The sequence below is a fragment of the Erithacus rubecula genome (genome assembly GCF_903797595.1).
Source record: "Erithacus rubecula genome assembly, chromosome: 31".
In the NCBI taxonomy this organism is placed as follows: Eukaryota; Metazoa; Chordata; class Aves; order Passeriformes; family Muscicapidae; genus Erithacus; species Erithacus rubecula.
This window is the reverse complement of record NC_136682.1, coordinates 1,197,506-1,213,583: the sequence shown is the minus strand read 5'-3', so window position 1 is coordinate 1,213,583 and position 16,078 is coordinate 1,197,506. Positions and strand designations below refer to the sequence as shown.

General features: G+C 62.4%; 2 protein-coding genes across 9 annotated transcripts in view; both read left to right on the top strand.

The window, feature by feature from the left end:
• R3HDM2 (R3H domain containing 2) overlaps positions 1 to 2,934 on the top strand; it is a 41,326-nt gene extending 38,392 nt beyond the window's left edge. For 5 of the 8 annotated variants that reach the window (XM_079329319.1, XM_079329320.1, XM_079329321.1 and 2 more), the window contains 4 exons: positions 91 to 235; positions 318 to 418; positions 549 to 633; positions 2,509 to 2,934. In XM_079329319.1, the coding sequence (XP_079185445.1) occupies positions 91 to 235; positions 318 to 418; positions 549 to 633; positions 2,509 to 2,855 (678 nt within the window). In that variant the 3' untranslated portion in view covers positions 2,856 to 2,934. Of the gene's footprint in view, positions 1 to 90; positions 246 to 317; positions 419 to 548; positions 634 to 2,508 lie in introns of all 8 variants that reach the window. The other 3 variants (XM_079329323.1, XM_079329324.1, XM_079329325.1) reach the window with 1 other exon arrangement.
• Positions 2,935 to 4,858: 1,924 nt separating this feature from the next.
• STAC3 (SH3 and cysteine rich domain 3) lies at positions 4,859 to 14,184 on the top strand (the record flags this gene model as incomplete). Its single annotated transcript, XM_079329250.1, is given in 15 exon segments — positions 4,859 to 4,954; positions 5,328 to 5,589; positions 5,716 to 5,813; positions 5,961 to 6,036; positions 6,114 to 6,205; positions 6,289 to 6,352; positions 6,556 to 6,559; positions 6,561 to 6,606; positions 6,710 to 6,751; positions 6,753 to 6,805; positions 7,041 to 7,092; positions 7,203 to 7,340; positions 7,507 to 7,913; positions 13,507 to 13,715; positions 14,168 to 14,184. Coding segments are annotated over 15 exon segments (1,626 nt in total). The 5' UTR covers positions 4,859 to 4,888.
• Positions 14,185 to 16,078: the final 1,894 nt, after the last annotated feature.

Sequence of the window (16,078 nt, the reverse complement as noted above, 5' to 3'; positions counted from 1 at the left end):
TACTGGAGGGACTGGGAGGGATCAGGGCTGGGTGTGGGGGTGATCACAGGCCCTGAGGGGTGTCTGACACTGTCACTGTCCCTCTTCCAGGCCAGCACTCAGCTGAGCAGCCCCATCACGTCCCCCACCCAGTCCCCGACGCCGTCGCCCGTCACCAACCTGAACAGTGTCTGCCCAGGGCTGAGCCCCCTCCCCGTCCTCACACAGTTCCCCCGGCCCATGGGGCCAGCACAAGGTAAGGGGAGGTGTGTGGGGACATCCCAGGAAGGCTGGGAACCTCTCCTGACATCCCATAAACCCGGGGGCTCCTTGTGCAGGTGACGGCAGGTACTCGCTGCTGGGCCAACCTCTGCAGTACAACCTGTCCCTGTGTCCCCCACCACTGCTGCACAACCAGCCCAGCTACACAGGACACCAGGTACAGCCAGCCAGGCATCCCTTCCCAGCCCCTCTGTGAAGCCACAGTGTCCCCCAGGGTGACACAGTGTCCCCTCAGGTGACACAATGCCCCTCAGGTGACACAGTACCCCCCTTTTTTCTCCCTCAAGGGCCAGACTGGAATGAAACACGGAAATAGGAGCAAGAGACAGGCCCTGAAATCAGCATCCACCGACCTGGGGACAAGTGACGTAGGCAAGTGACCCCCCTTGAGCCCCTTTTTCCCTCTGATGTCCTCACAAATTGATGTTGGAGACTGCAGGTGCCACACCAGCATCCCATGAACCCCATGCTGGTTTTGGAGTGTGGTTCCTGCCAGTCCCTCCTCCCCACACCCACAAACACCCCCCAGCCCAGGTGAGTCCAGGCTGGGGGTGCAGCAGATCCTGCTGTGCCCTGGGGGAGGTGAGTGAACAGGGAGTAAAACCCCTGAGGGGAAGAAACCCCTGGGTGCTATTCCTGCCTCTCAGAGGGTAGAAAACTGGGATTTTATTCCTCTTTATCAGCAGAAAATGAGTGTCCACACTGAGATCTCATTCCCAGGTCACTCTTCCCATCCCTGCTTCCCTTTCCCATGGGCTCTGCAGCTTCAGAGTCTCATCTCTGAGGTTTGGGATCTCCCAGGGTGGCTCTGAATCATTTCTCTCTGCCTGTATTTCCAAGGGGGGGAACCACAGCTTGGATGGAGCAGCCCTCACTGACCCTCTGGAGCCCCCTCAGCCTTGTCCCCTGTGTCCCCTCAGTGTCACCACCAGCAGCTGCTGGCAGGGGCCCTTTAAGAGCTGCCTGCCCCCCTCCACCCCTGGCATGGTCCCTACGTGCCACGTTAATATTAGCAAAGAATCCCTGCAGCAGCTCTGCTAAGCCTGGAGCCCTGCAGGGCTGGAGCCAGGAGCAGCAGAGAGATTTGGGGACCACAGGGCAGGGCCAGGAGCTGCAGAGAGATTTGGGGACCACAGGGCAAGGGCCAGGAGCTGCAGAGAGATTTGGGGATCACAGGGCAGGGCCAGGAGCTGCAGAGAGATTTGGGGATCACAGGGCAGGAGCCAGGAGCTGCAGAGAGATTGGGGATCACAGGAGCTGCAGAGAGATTTGGAACCACAGGGCAAGAGCCAGGAGCTGCAGAGAGATTTGGGGATCACAGGAGCTGCAGAGAGATTGGGGGACCACAGGGCAGGGCCAGGAGCTGCAGAGAGATTTGGGGATCACAGGAGCTGCAGAGAGATTGGGGGACCACAGGGCAAGGGCCAGGAGCTGCAGAGAGATTTGGGACCACATGGCTGGAATAGGAAAGAACCAGGGGCTGAAGAGATGTTTGTCCCCTGGGGAGGGACAAAGGTCACAGCCAGGAGCTGCAGAGAGATTTGAAAACCACTGGGCAGGGACCAGGAGCTGCAGAGGGATTTGGGACCACAGGGCAGGAATAGGAAAGAACCAGAGGCTGCAGAGGGGTCTGGAGACCACAGGGCAGGGGCAGAGATCAGAGATCAGAGCCAGGAGCTGTAGAGGGGTTTGGGGGTCATGGGGAAGGAATAGGAAAGAACCAGGAGCTGCAGAGATGTTTGACCCCTGGGGAGGGACAAAGGTCATAGCCAGGAGCTGCAGAGAGATTTGAAAACCACTGGGCAGGGACCAGGAGCTGCAGAGGGATTTGGAGGCCATGGGTCAGGGATAGGAGAGAACCAGGGGCTGCAGAGGGATTTGGGGGCCACCACACAGCACACACCCAGTGCCACCATCCTCATGGGTGCAGCCATTCTCCCTCCCAGGTCAGGATGGGAGCCTGGGGTTGACTCCCAGTCCTGGTACCTGAGGTTTGGGATAGGAAAACAGGGCAGAGCCCCTGGGAAGGCCAGCAAGACTCGGTGTCCCTGAGCTGTGGGACACTGGGAAATAAAACCAACATCTTCTGAGTGTGTGGGCAGAGGAAAGGATTGGGAATTCCAGGGAGCAGGTGGGGCTGCTTTGGAGGGGAAGTGATTGCTTAAAAGAATAGATTGCTTGGCATTGGTGTGAGTGCTCCAGCCCGGAGCCAGGGCGGCTCCGGTGACAGCAGCTCCTTCCCCGCAGTGCTGGGCCGGGTGCTGGAGGTGACAGACCTGCCCGAGGGCATCACACGGACAGAGGCTGACAAACTCTTCACCCAGCTCGCCATGGCCGGTGCCAAAATCCAGTGGCTCAAAGAGACTCAGGGGCGCCGCGGGGATGGAGGCGGCGGCGGGGACAACAGCGGGACTCCCGAGAACGGCAGGCACGGTGACCTGGCTGCCTTATACACCATCGTGGCCGTGTTCCCCAGCCCCCTGGCGGCTCAGAACGCCTCCCTCCGCCTCAACAACTCCCTCAGCCGCTTCAAGCTGCGCGTGGCCAAAAAGAACTACGACCTGCGGGTGCTGGAGCGGGCCAGCTCCCAGTAGGGGCTCCCGTGGGCACCTCCTCTCCTCCCACCCTCCCTTCCTCTCGCCCTCCTTCCTTGATATATTTATATGAACATAATTAAGAGACGAGAAGTTGATTTTTTTTTTTTAATTTTTTTTTTTTTTTTTTTTGGAGTGATGCCCGTGCCCGCCCCCCCCCTCCCCTCCCCTGTGTCTATGGTTTTGTTTAAGCACTGTGTTGGACCGCACATACAGGTGTTGATTGGTATGTTCACTGCACATTTTATTTAATCGGATTATTATTTTGCTGGGGGGGGGGGGGGGGGGGGGGGGGGGAATTTTTTTGTTTTATTTTGTTTGGGGGGTTGTTTTTAAATAAAAAAAAAAAAAGGAAAATTGTCCATCACTTGAAGTTAACTTCCCATTCTGTCAGTGCTGCCTCAGTGGGGTGAGGGGACAGCAGGAGGGACACTGCCCAGTCCTGTCCCTGAGCTTGGCATGTCCAAGGGCTGCAAGCCCCAAGTGGGGATCCCAGGCTGGGATCAGAGCATTTGGATTGGGGCTGCACTCCCCTGACAGATGTTCATGTTCCCAGCTGCCAGCCCCATCCAGCTGTGGAATTCCAGGGTAGGAATGAGGGTGTGGAGTGGCCCCAGCTGTGTGCCCTGCCAGGAAATTTTCTGTATTCCTGCTGACAGGAGGAGCACCTGGACCTGTCAGTGCAGGTGAGGACAGGATTTGGGGTGGCACAGCCACAGCCTTTGGCAGTAGTGGGATGCTCCCAACCTTCCTGAGCAGGTGCAGCTGGACAGGTAAGAGCTGCCAGGAAGGTGAGGGGGGCTCCAACCTCAGGCTTGTGCAACTCCCACCTCACTGCCCCCCACAGCCAGGCAGGGATCTGAGATTCCCTGGGTGCCCTGTCCCACAGCAGCAGTGGGATCCCCCTCCTGCCATGCCTGAACCAGCAGCATTTGATGCCAGAGGCTCCCAGGCAGCCCCTCCACCCTTGTGCCCTCTGAGCCCCCAACACACGAGCAAACCCTGAACCGGAGCCTTCGGTGTGCCCAGCTCCTGGAACCCTCCGTGTGCCCAATTCCTGGAGCTCTCTCAGTGCCCGGTTCCTTCTTTGTCCCGGGCCAGGCTGGGGGGGGCCCTGGCACGCCCAGCAACCACCAACGCAAATAGCCGGTGGCTCCTCCGCCCGCTGCCGCCCGGCGCACGCTGGGGCTCCAATTTCCCGGCGTCAGCCCCCGCCGCCGCTCAGCTGTCGTCCCCCTCTGCCCTGTCACTCCTCTGGCCACCGCAGCGGGGCCGCTGCCGCCCTCCCCGCTCGCCCGGCACGGGGCCCCGGCACCGGCCGCCCTTCGGGGGCTTCTCCAGCGCAGGGCGACACCTCCAAAAACAGGGTAAGTGCCCCGTGTGTGCCCCATTCCCGCGGTGCCACTCAGCCCAGCGCTCCCTGATGGGTTTTCTGGCTGGTTTCCCCCGAGGCTGGAGGGGTTTGGGGGACGCGTTTCACCAAAAATAGCGAGGTCTGGATGGGAGAGCTGTCGGAGGCGGCACCGGGATGGTTTGGGGGATGCGGGAGCAGGTCGTGCCCCGGTGGGTGATGCCCATCAGTGTCCCCGTGTGCCCATCGGAGGGACCGGGTGTGGCACAGCTTCACGGTGAGATGGAGATGCCCAGGGTGAGGTGGGCACGTGCAGAGATAGCCCAGGGCTGGCTCACAGCGCTTGGCACCTGAGCCAGCTGAGGATGTGCCACGCTGTGGGCTGGGCACTGACCTCCTCCAGCCCCGGCCCTGAGGCTCCCCGAGACTGAGCTGGGCCAGGGGATCCCTGAGTCTGAGCCATCCCAGGGGCTCCCCGAGTCTGCGCTGGGCCAGGGGCTGCGGGATGGGCGGTGGGAGCTACCCCGGGGGTTCCCCTGGCAGAACCAGGACAGGGCCTGCAGTAGGGGCAGGGGAAGGGGGAGCACTGCCCACCCAGCACTGCCCACCCAGCACTGCCCACTCCAGCCCATGCCGGGCTCCTGCCCCAGCCGGTGCCGTCTCTGTCTCTTCACCTTCCAGCATGACGGAGAAGGAAGTGCCCGAGCCACCAGCTTCACCTGCTTCAGGTGGGAAACCCAAGAGCCGGGTAAGTGGGTGCCCACAGGGCAGTTTGGGTGGGTGGGGGCAGCCCCCTCTCTATCAGCATCCTGCCGCAGCCCTGGGGGGCTTTGGGAGGCTTGGGGTGCCCGGTGGGACCTTGATCCAGCCGGGTGTTGGGTATACAATTCCCAGCTTGGCATTTTCCCGGCGTGGCTACATCCTTGAGGTGCTCAAGAACCAGAGTTTCTTTCTTTGTGGAGATTTCACGGGGCTGGGAGGAAGGTCCCCATCTTCAGAGCATTCCTGGAGTCTCCTCCCGCTTGTGGTGGGGATGGCTGGGGGCGAGGAGCCGGGCAGGGGGTCTCTGCCCTCCTGCCTCCCCCACACTGCCACACACCAGCCGTCCTCTCCTGCCCCAGCAGCTGCAGAAGCTGAAACAACTTTTCCAGCGAAAGCCCAAGGAGGAGCCGGCGCCGGAGCCGCAGCCCAACGGGGAGCTGGTCAGCCCCTCGGGGGGACCCATCTTCTACATCTACGAGGATGAGGAGGAGGAGGAAGAGGAGGAGGAGCCAGAACCCCCTCCCGAACCCGAGAAACTCGTGAATGACAAACCTCACAAGTTCAAAGATCATTACTTCAAAAAGCCCAAATTCTGCGATGTTTGTGCCCGCATGATCGTCCGTGAGTCCTGAGGGGGCTGGGGGCCGTGGGCAGGGCTGGGGGCCAAGGCTGCCCGGGGCTCTGTCCGGGCCGTTTCACAGCTGCAGTGTCACATTCCCTCTGCTTTCCACCCCCCTCCACTGCCAGTCAACAACAAATTTGGCCTGAGGTGCAAGAACTGCAAAACAAACATCCACCACCACTGCCAGTCCTACGTGGAGATGCAGCGCTGCTTCGGCAAGATCGTGAGTGTCACCCCCCCGCTCCAGCCCCCAGGTCGGGCACCCCCAGGTGCCACCACCGCTGTCATTTCCTGGCTCTGAGGAGACCCCCAGCTCTGCAGGTGGCTCCGGGGGGTGGCTGATGCTGTGACCCCCCCTCTGTCCCCGCAGCCACCCGGGTTCCGCCGGGCGTACAGCTCCCCCCTCTACAGCGACCAGCAGTTCGCCGGCACCAAGGACCAGCTCGGTAAATCCCCTGGGTGTCCCCAACCATGGGGGTGTCCCATCCCTGACCCCTCCTCACCATTCCCTTGCCCCCACCAGCAAACAGGAGCGATCCTGTGTTCGAGACGCTGCGCACGGGAGTCATCATGGCCAACAAGGAGCGCAAGAAGGGGCAGGACGACAAGAAGAACGTGAGTGTGGGGTCGGGCTGCACCCCACTAACCCCCCAGCCCCCCCCATTCTGCACCCTCTGAGAGCTCTCTCTGCCTTTCAGCCCTTGGCTGCGATGATGGACGAGGAGCCGGAGGCCACGAAGCCGGTGGGGGGCAAAGCCGAGGGTGGTGAGCTCGGGGCCGAGGGTTGGGGGGCTGATCCCATGGGACAGGGAGGGACCCCCTGGTTGTGTTTGGTGGGTTTGCCCTGCAGAAAGAGGGTCCCCAGTTCATGTCCCCGCCCTGGGGCTCTCGCTGCATCCCCGCATTGGCTGAGGAGACTCAGGAGGCACCACCCGGAGAGGTGTGACCCCTCCTCCCATTCCCAGGTGCCATCCGAAGGGGACAAGAAGGCTGAGAAGAGCCCAACAGATGACAAGGTACCCCTCATCCCCGCCCTGCACCCCCAAAGCCTTGAGCTGAGCCTGTGGGATCTCCCTGCGGGGATCCTCAGGGACTGCGAACCCCACTGTGCCCACCCAGAGCAAGAAGCCGCAGCCCGGGGGGTTCCTGCAGTCCCATTATTTTCGTGGCACTTTATCGCTTCAAAGCCCTGGAGAAGGACGACCTGGACTTCCCGTGAGTTCCCAGCCTCATCCCGGGCTCTTTCCTAAAGGTTTTTGGGGTTTGGCTTGATGTGATTCCCTGGATTTCCAAGGCTGAGCTGCTCTGTGCAGAACCTGCCTGTTCCTGAGCCCAAGGGCTGCGTGTCCAGCGCCAGACACGGGGCTCGAGGAGCTGATTCTGATTTTCCTGGGGGTCTCCCACGGCTGGGGGTCCTGCCCCTCTCAGAGAGCCCTCCCTTCCCTTCCAGGCCGGGGGAGAAGATCACGGTGGTCGATGACTCCAACGAGGAGTGGTGGAGGGTAAGCACTTGGCACTGCAAGGGGGGACCCCCAAACCTGCAGGGAGTGGGATCTAAGACCCCCGGGTCGGCTCCAATCCCCCCTTACACTCCCCCACTGCCTCCTTCCAGGGGAAGATCGGTGAGAAAGTCGGGTATTTCCCCCCGAATTTCATCATCCGGGTGCGGGCGGGCGAGCGGGTGCACAAGGTGACGCGTTCCTTCGTGGGCAACCGGGAGATCGGGCAGATCACGCTCAAGAAGGATCAGGTGAGATGGGACCCCCCCAGACCCCCTCCAAACCCCCCATCCTATAACCATCCCTCCACTTCCCATCTCCCCCAGCCCCTTGGGTGAGATTGACCCCTCCTCTCCAGGGTTCCCCCTGCTCTGGGAGGGTCCTGGGGGGTCTCACTCCATCCCGTCTCCCCCCCAGATCGTGGTGCAGAAGGGGGAGGAGGTGAACGGTTACGTCAAAGTCTTCACCGGCCGCAAAGTGGGGCTGTTCCCTGTGGACTTCCTGAGGAGATCTGAGGGGGCTGCGGGGGGGGAACCCCAGGATGGGGCAGAGAGACCCCCGGATGGGGGCAGAGAAACCCCTGGGATGGGGGACAGAGACTCTGGCTGCAGGGTGGGGATGGGAACTGGGGACCCCCGGGATGGGAAGTGGAAGGACCCCCGGGATTGGGGTGGGGGGCCCTGGCTGCGGGACAGGTATGGGGTCAGGGAAGGGCCCCCCCATTACTGCTCCTGGTCCCTGGGGTGTCCCTGGGGGATCGTTGTCCCCCCCAGAACCGGGACAGGATGGGGGGAACACGAGGTGCCCCCACGGCTCCTCCCCCCGTGGGAGGTTTTGGTTGCCCCCAGAGACAGGAGATGCGAGCATGGGGCACCCCCAGACCCGCTGTGGAGCCCCCCACGACCGAGTGGGGGACACTGGGTGCCGCGGGGGGGGGTCTGGGGGGGTTCCTGCCCCGCTGCTCCCGGGTTTTGGCAATACATGGCTGTGCCCACCCCCCTCTCTGCAGTGTGGATTTAATGGGGGGGGTCACTGTGGGGGCATCGATGGCCCCTTGGAGGTGCCACTGTTGGGGTGCCATTGGCCCCCCAATGGGGGGGTGGCGGTGCGAGGGGTGTCACTGGTCACTGTGGGGTGTGCTGGTAGCCCCCAGAGGAGGGGGTGGGTCACTGTGGGGGTGCCCGGTAGCCTGCAGTGGGTTCACTGGTCACTGTGGGGTGCCAATAGCCCGTCGTGGGTCACTGGTCACTGTGGGGGTGCCGGTAACCCCCAGAGGAGGGGTAGGTCACTGTGGGGGTGCCAATAGCCCGCCGTGGGTCACTGGTCACTGGTGGGGGTGCCGGTAGCACCCAGAGGAGGAGGTGGGTCACTGTGGGGGGTGCCGGTAGCCTGCAGTGGGGTCACTGTCACTGTGGGGGTGCCGGGGCCCCCAGTGGTCACTGGTCACTATGGGGTGCCGGTGGCCCGCAGTGGTCCTGTGGGTCACTATGGGGGTGCCGGTGGCCCGCAGTGGTCACTGGTCATTTGTGGGGGTGCCGGTTGCCCCAGCGGGGGGCTCAGCCAACACTCGGGCGATGGGACAGAGGGGAGGGGCGGTACCAGGACCCCCCCTTGGCGCGGGGCTGGCGCGGGGCCCGGCCAGGCCCCAATAGGGCGGCGGGGGACAGGTGACAGCGCCGGGGACAGGACGAGACCTTGGCGCGCGGCGGGGGCGGGCAGCGAGCCACCAACAGGTGCCCGGGCTGCGCCGTGACGGTCACGGCTCCGTGACGTCAGCGGTAACTACGGCGACGGACGGGGCGGGTGGGCGGGGCTTTGAGGAGTGGGTGTGCCTGTTTTCCCCGGATCCGCCGCGAGGGGGCGCTGCTGGCGCGCAGAGCGGAATCACTGTATGCAAATATATGCAAAAATATGCAAATTGGGATGGACAGTGGCGCCCCCTGGCGGGCGGCTCTTGGGGTTGCCCTCACCTCGGTACCGGGGATGGAATTGGGGGGGAAGGGGGAGGAGTCCCCGTGTTCCCCCCACTCGGTGGGGCCGCGGCTGCTGAGGGGGTTCTGGGGGGTGCAGGGAACCCCGGGGAGGGGTGTGTGACCCCCCACACTGGGGGTCCCCCCTTATTCCCAGCACCCCAAATACCCGAGATGCTGCTCTGGCAATGATGGAAATGAGGGGGGGGTGAAGTGGGGGCAATCCTCGGGACTGACCTCCCGCTCCCCCCTCCCCCTCCCCTCCTGTCACACAGCTTTAAATGCCGAACCATTAAAATTTTCCACCTCATTTGCGGCTCCTCACACGGTTAATTTTCCCGGGATTGTCTATTTATTTATTTGCGGAGCCCTGCGGGAGGGGGGGAGAGGCGGGGGGGGGGGAGCAGCTGATTTGCTGCATCTGGGCGGTGGGGAGGGAAAGGGGGGGAACCACCCTGGGAAGGGGGGAGGGCTCTGGCTAATTTAACAGCTGAAGAGAACAACTTAATTAGAGTCAGCTGGAAAATTGGGTAAAACACCTTCTATCAGCCTCCCAGCCCCCAGCCCGCTCCTCTGCCGGCTCCTGGTGGGATGCCAGGGTGGGATGCGTTTTGGGATGTATTTTGGGATATATTTTGGGAGGGAGGCAGAGCTGGCCCCAGCCAAACAGCTGCCCTTCATTACAGCCAGGAGCTAATTGGATTGATCAGCAGTTAATAGGGAATTAAGAAGCGCCCCAACCCCTCCATGTGCAGCCCCCTCCTCACATCCCAGCTCCCTCCGGTCCCGGGTGGATGTGGGAGGCAGGCAGAGGTGAGGAGTCACTGGATGGGCTGAGATGGGATTTTCCACCCCCCATATTATGGCTGTTGAGCACTTTAGTTTTATTTTTTTTTTCTTATTTTCCCATTTCTGTTGCTCCTGGTTGTGACTTGGCTGTCCCCGCCCCGCGGCGTGGGGACATTCAGCATCTCCCTGCTCCTCCTTGGGTGAAGGGGTTGCCCCCACCCCACCCCATGGAATTCACAGGGATCCAACCTGGAGCCCCCCTGACCTCCAGATTAATCACCTCCATTTCTCTCCGCATCCCGTGAAAGGTCAGGAGTCTGCGAGGCCCAGGAATTAATTGAAATCCCACCGGTCTCGTGCCAGATCCATACATCATCCCGGGGGAGCAGCTCGGGGATGCGAGGGTGGGGACACCCCCTCCTGCACCCCCTTCCTGGGGCGCACGGGGGGACAGCGAGCAGCAGATGCAGCGCTCGGAGCTTGTTCTCCATCTCCAGGCAGGGAAATAAATGGATTAAAGTAAACTAAAGCGTCTGCGCTCCCCACCTGCCCCCCCGGCCATAAATCAGCATAAATGCAATTTCCATATTCATGGTATTTATCCAATAACTGTCCTGTCCCAGATTAAACGCGCCCCGGGGAGCACCGGGGCTCCTTATCTGTGCCGGGGGCTCCCGGGGAGGGGCTGGGGAGGGTCCCGCTCCTCATCCTCTTCCTCAGGGGCTGGAGAGGAGAGTGTGGGGGGGTCTATTCATCATCCTCCTCCACCGCTGGCGGCCCCTGGGAAAGAAGCTCAGAATGGGGAGCCCAAGGTTCGGCAGCGCTCATGTCCCTTTCCCCTGATTTTTTTCCCTTTTTCTCCTTCTCTTCCTGTTCCTTTCCTCCTCTCCTTTCTCCTCTCCCCCAGCCCCCCCTGCACCCCAACAGGATCCGATCCTGCTCCAGCCCCCGGGGGGCACACGGGGACCCTGCCCGGCTCCGAGGGCAGAACTGGGGGTGCTGGTGCAGGTTTGGGGGCAGGTACCCCCCTCCCCGGGGTCCCCACCGTGGCTGGGGACACACACAGCGCGTCTCCCACTGTGACAGGTCCCTGTCAGCCCTAATGACCCGAGCCCGGCAGGGCCCCGGGGCTCGGAGCTCGTTAGGGGGGATTTAATGAGGGCAGCAGCAGCCACCGCCGCTGGCTCTTCGCCCCTGGCGGTGGCCTCGAGCGCGAGGAGACCACAGCAGAGTCCCTCTGAACCCCCCCAAAACACCTACAACCCCCCTACACACCTCCTCAGAATCCCCTCAAGACCCCCAGAGCCCCAAAATCCCCCCCACAGCTCCTTCTCTCTGTCCCCAGCTGATTTGGGGAGCCCTTCTCAGCCCCTTGGGGGAGACACAGAGGAGTTTGGGGGCTCTTGGGCTGAGAGGCAGCAGGAAAGGCAGATTTGGGGGGCAGTAGGGGGCTGCAGCCAGGGCTGGGGGGCTGGTTCTGGGGTCCCCCACAGCACCGAGCTTCTCCGAGTCCTGCACAGCTTCTCGCAGCCCCTCAGACCCCCCCTCTCAGATTTGGGGGGTGCTGCGCTGGGGTCTGTCCCAGCTGCAGAGGTGCTGAAGCCTGGCTGTACCCCAAATCCTGGGCACGGCTCTCAGGGCTGGGGGGGCTCAGGCGCGGGGAGACCCCAGGTGCGCCAGCCCCTTTTTTTGGGGGGGGGTGGGGGGGCAGTTTCTGAGTATGGGGGGTCCCGTCTGCAGCACCTCTGCTCTGAGGCCGCCGCGTCCTTCTCGGCTCCAGCACAACCTGCGCAAGCAGCAGCCTGCGGGCAGCGGGAATTAGTTAAATATTTGGCAAAGAAAGAGAAGAAAGCAGAATCTGACAGAACTGGGGGGGAAGGGGAGGAAGCGCTGTCACCCCACCCCTCTGCAGACCCCAGGCACCCCGGGGGGGGTTCTCATCCTGCTGGGACCCCCGGGCGGGGCAGCACAGACCTCCCCCTGCACTTCCAAGGCGGGTGGTGAGGACGGGGTCCCCAAGGGGTCCCTGCTGCACTTTCAGCTGAGCAAAACCAATCCTGGACCTCCGAGGTGTTTGGGTGGTGAGACCTCCCCCCTCATCCCCCTATTTGCCTGCCCGGTGACACCCCCCGGGCACGAACAGGGAGGAGAGCTGGGGATGGACAGAGCGCCCGAATCAATCCCCGCCCTCCTGCTGTCCCCCCAGTGATTTTTGGGCACAGGGGAGGAGACCTGGAGGGGTTTGGGGAGGGACAAATCATCAGGATCAATTCCTGCCTTCCTGCTGCCCCCGCTCCCCGCTCCTGACCCCCCCGCTCTGGGATCCACCCTCCCAAATCCTTGCCGGAGGACGAACCCCCCAAAGCCCGGCTGGGCCGCAGCCTCTGTCCCCACAGCCCCTGTGAGGTGAACTAAATCCATCCTAATTAGCGCTGATTTGCATGGGGAAATGAAAATTAATCTAGCTTGGCTTTATTGGAATTAGCGATTCCAGTTGGGCACATCAGGCAGGGGTAGACGGCTGGAGGGGCTGGGGGGGGCTGCACCCCTCCTCTCCCACCCCCCAGCCTGATTTGGGGTCCCTCAGTGGTGACCTGAGAATGTTGGGGAGCTCAAATCACCCCACCCCCCCCTCCCAGCACCCCCAGTTGTGGGATATGGCACAATTTTTTTCCCCCAGATGTAACATCCCACAGGTGGTTCTGAGCACGGTGAGGGGGGGAGAGAGGAGAGGGGGTGACACCAGCACGGGAACCGTGGGGTGGGGACACTGAGGGACGCGGGGTGTCACATTTGGGGTGCAACCCTGATTTTCCACACCTGTACCTCCCTGCCAGCCGATTCCTGAGGCACGTGGGTACCCGCTCAGTGCCCCGTGCCCACCTTGCAGGAGCGATTCCCACTCTGGAGCAGCGGGGGGAGCCCCGGCCGTGCCCCCGCCGAGCCCTGGGGGCGCGGGGGTGGCACCGGGGCTCATTGTTATGGGGTCCGTGATGAGGCGGCGAGCTGGATTCTCATCCTGCTCATTAAAAATTAACGAGGACAAAACATCTGGGCAGGAGCTCGGTCCGCCGGGGGGTGGAGGTGGCACGGGGTGACAGGCTGGGGGGGCGTGGGGTGGGGTTCTGTGCCTGGCACTTCACAGTTTCCTTCCTTGGAAGGAAGAACTTATTTTCCTTTTCCTTTTCCTTTCCTTTCTCCTTTCCTTTTGCCCCACCACCACCTCTGGGCACATCTGGCCGTGTCCCCCTGCCCCATCACCACCTCGGGGCCGCGTCTGCCTGCGTGTCCCCCCCCTCCAGCCGCCCCTCGGGATTTCATCCCGGCTGACAGGAGCGAGACCTGCAGCTCCTGCGGCTGCATTTGCAAGTCAACCAGGAGCTGAAGGAGCGGTGGCGACGCTGGCAAGGGCCACCTGTCCTGTATACCTGGGGACAGGGACGGGGACACCCAGGGGAGGGTGCGAGGATGGGGCGAGCCTCGGTGCGGGGGATGGGGCTGGTTTTGCCCCCGTGTTTTCGCTGGCTGAGGGGGAGGCTTTTGCTTGTCTGGGGGGCTGTTTCCCCCTCCTCGCAGGCTGTAAACACTCAATTAAGCGGGAGCCGCGGTCCTGCCTTCCCTGTCGCTGCGGGTAATTATGTCGGTTTTTCGGTGTCAGGCGCGGCGGGGAAGCACGATTCCAGCTAATTGGAGCAGCAGTGCCAGCCCAGACCCTTCCGCAGCTGCTGCTGCTGCCGCCTGACAGCGGCCCGGGGCCCCCCCTGGATGGGAGCCCGCAGGATGCCTGGAGCCACCTGGCCCCCAAATCCAACGCGTCCCTGGATTTCACCTGTTCCCTGGATTCCATCTGCCCGCTGGATCTCACCTGTACTCCGGATCTAAATCATGCACTGGGTCCCACCTGTACCCCGATTCAAACCATCCCCTGGGTCTCACTTGTACCCTGCATCCAACTCATCCCCCGGATTCAAATAATCTCCTGGATCCCACCTGTACCTTGGATCCAACCCATCCCCTGGATCCAACCTGTCCCTGGATTCAACCTGTCCCTGGGTCCCACCTGTTCCCTGGATTCCATCTTCCCGCTGGATCTCACCTGTACCCCGGATCCAGCCCATCCCCTGGATTCCAGCTGCCCCTTGATTCTACTTTTCCCTGGATTCCATCCTCTGCCTCCATCCCACTCTCCCCACCCACCCCTCGGTGCTGCGGGACTGGTTCAAATACCTGCTGGGCGCTGTCCTCTGCTCCGTGCTGGGCTTACATCCCCTTCCCACCATTTTTCAGGGATCCTTTTCAGCTCCCCAGTTCTCCCCCAGACACCTCCGGGGGCTGAGCACACCTCAGGTGTGCAGGACTGGGGAGCCTTTGAGGATCCAGGGAATGATTTGCAGGAGTTCTGGCCCTGTCAGAACTGGGGTCTGCTGGGGGAACCCGGGATTTGGGGGTGGGGGAGGACCCGCTGCCGCCCATCCCAGGGGAGCCGCACCGGGAGCTCAGCGTCTGCCATTGATTTCTTATTATGGAGTTCAGGAAGAAAAATGAGGCGCTGGGGCTGCGGAGCCGCCACCGTGATTTGTTGCCTTCTTGGCGTGTCCTGGCGGGGATGGGAATTGATTTTGGAGGCTCTGGAATCAGTCAGCGAGGCTGGGGCGGGGGGGAAATGGGAGGGATGGAGAAGGGACAGATGCTGGGGGATGGCACAGCCCCCAAGATATGGGAGATGCGACCCCTCCCCCGACCTGTTTGTGGTGGTCCCCACGCTGTGCTGGGGGTGATGCTTCCATGGAGGGGAGGGGACAGATCCCTTTGTTCTTGGGGTCCCTGCGCTGGTACTGCGGGTCCCAGAGTGGCTCATGGAGGGGGCTGCGCCTGCAGGAAGTTCCTTGTCCCTGCGCCAGCTGCATATAAAGAGAATAAAGAGAATGATTGAGGGAGAAGGAGCAGCAGGAGAATGAGAAGGAGCAAAAGGCGAGAAGGAGAAGGAGGAGAAGGGAAGGAAGAAAGCACCCACGCTGTGTCCTACGCTGCCGGGTGCCCCCGCAGCCCCTTCCCGGTGCCGGTGCGGTGCCGGTGCCCCCGGGCCGAGCTCCGCCGCCGCCACCAGAGGGCAGCACAGGCCTCCCGCAGGGCGGCGGGACCGGGCGGGACCGGGCGGGAGCGGCCCCGTCCCCTGAGCGGGGGTACCTGCTGTCCGTGTGTCCCTGCTCTCTGCGTGTGTGTGTGTCCCTGCCATATGTGTGTGTGTCCCTGCTGTCCGTGTGTCCCTGCCATATGCGTGTGTGTGTCCCTGCTGTCCGTGTGTGCACCCCAGTCATGTGTGTCCATGTCTCAGCCACGTCCCAGCCATGTATGTCCATGTCCCTGCCGTGTGTGTCCATGTCCCAGCTGTGTGTGTGCACCCCAGTCATGTATGTCCATGTCCCAGCCATGTGTCCCTGCCATGTGTGTCCATGTCTGTGTCCCTGCTATGTGTGCCCATGTCCCAGACATGTATCCCTGTCGTGTGCCCATATCTGTGTCCCTGCCACGCGTGTCCGTGCCCCAGCCGTGTCCCAGCCATGTGCCAGCCATGTGTGTCCATGTCTGTGTCCCTGCCACGCGTGTCCGTGCCCCAGCCGTGTCCCAGCCATGTGTGCTCATATCTGTGTCCCTGCCACGCGTGTCCGTGCCCCAGCCGTGTCCCAGCCATGTGTGCTCATATCTGTGTCCCTGCCACGCGTGTCCGTGCCCCAGCCGTGTCCCAGCCATGTGCCAGCCATGTGTCCCCACCGGTGTGTCTGTCAGCAAGAAGGACGAGCCCGTTGTGTTTATTAAATTGTAGCACGGCGCGGCGCAGCCCTCGCAGCCGCTGACCCCGGTTATTTATAACGCGGGCGGGGAAATCGTAGCTCGGGGCTGGGGCTTTTCTGTGGAGAATTATGGAGAAGAGAATCGATAGTGCGGGCTGGGGGGGAGGAATTGTGGGGTCGGTTCCAGGAATTGCTTCGCTGTTACACCGAGTTGAGCTCCCCAGGACCACCCCAGGATCTTCCCTGGCTCCCCAAAATCCCCTCGGCAGATGGGGGGAGGCTTTTGCAGCAGCACTGGGGGGTGTGGGGGTGTCAAGGGTGTGGGGAGTCGAGATTTGGGGAACAGTGGTCAGGATGTGTCAGGGTTTGAGGGTATCAGGATGTGGGGGGTCAGGATTTGGGGGTCTGGAGGAGGCAGAGTCTTGGGGTTTCAGGGTT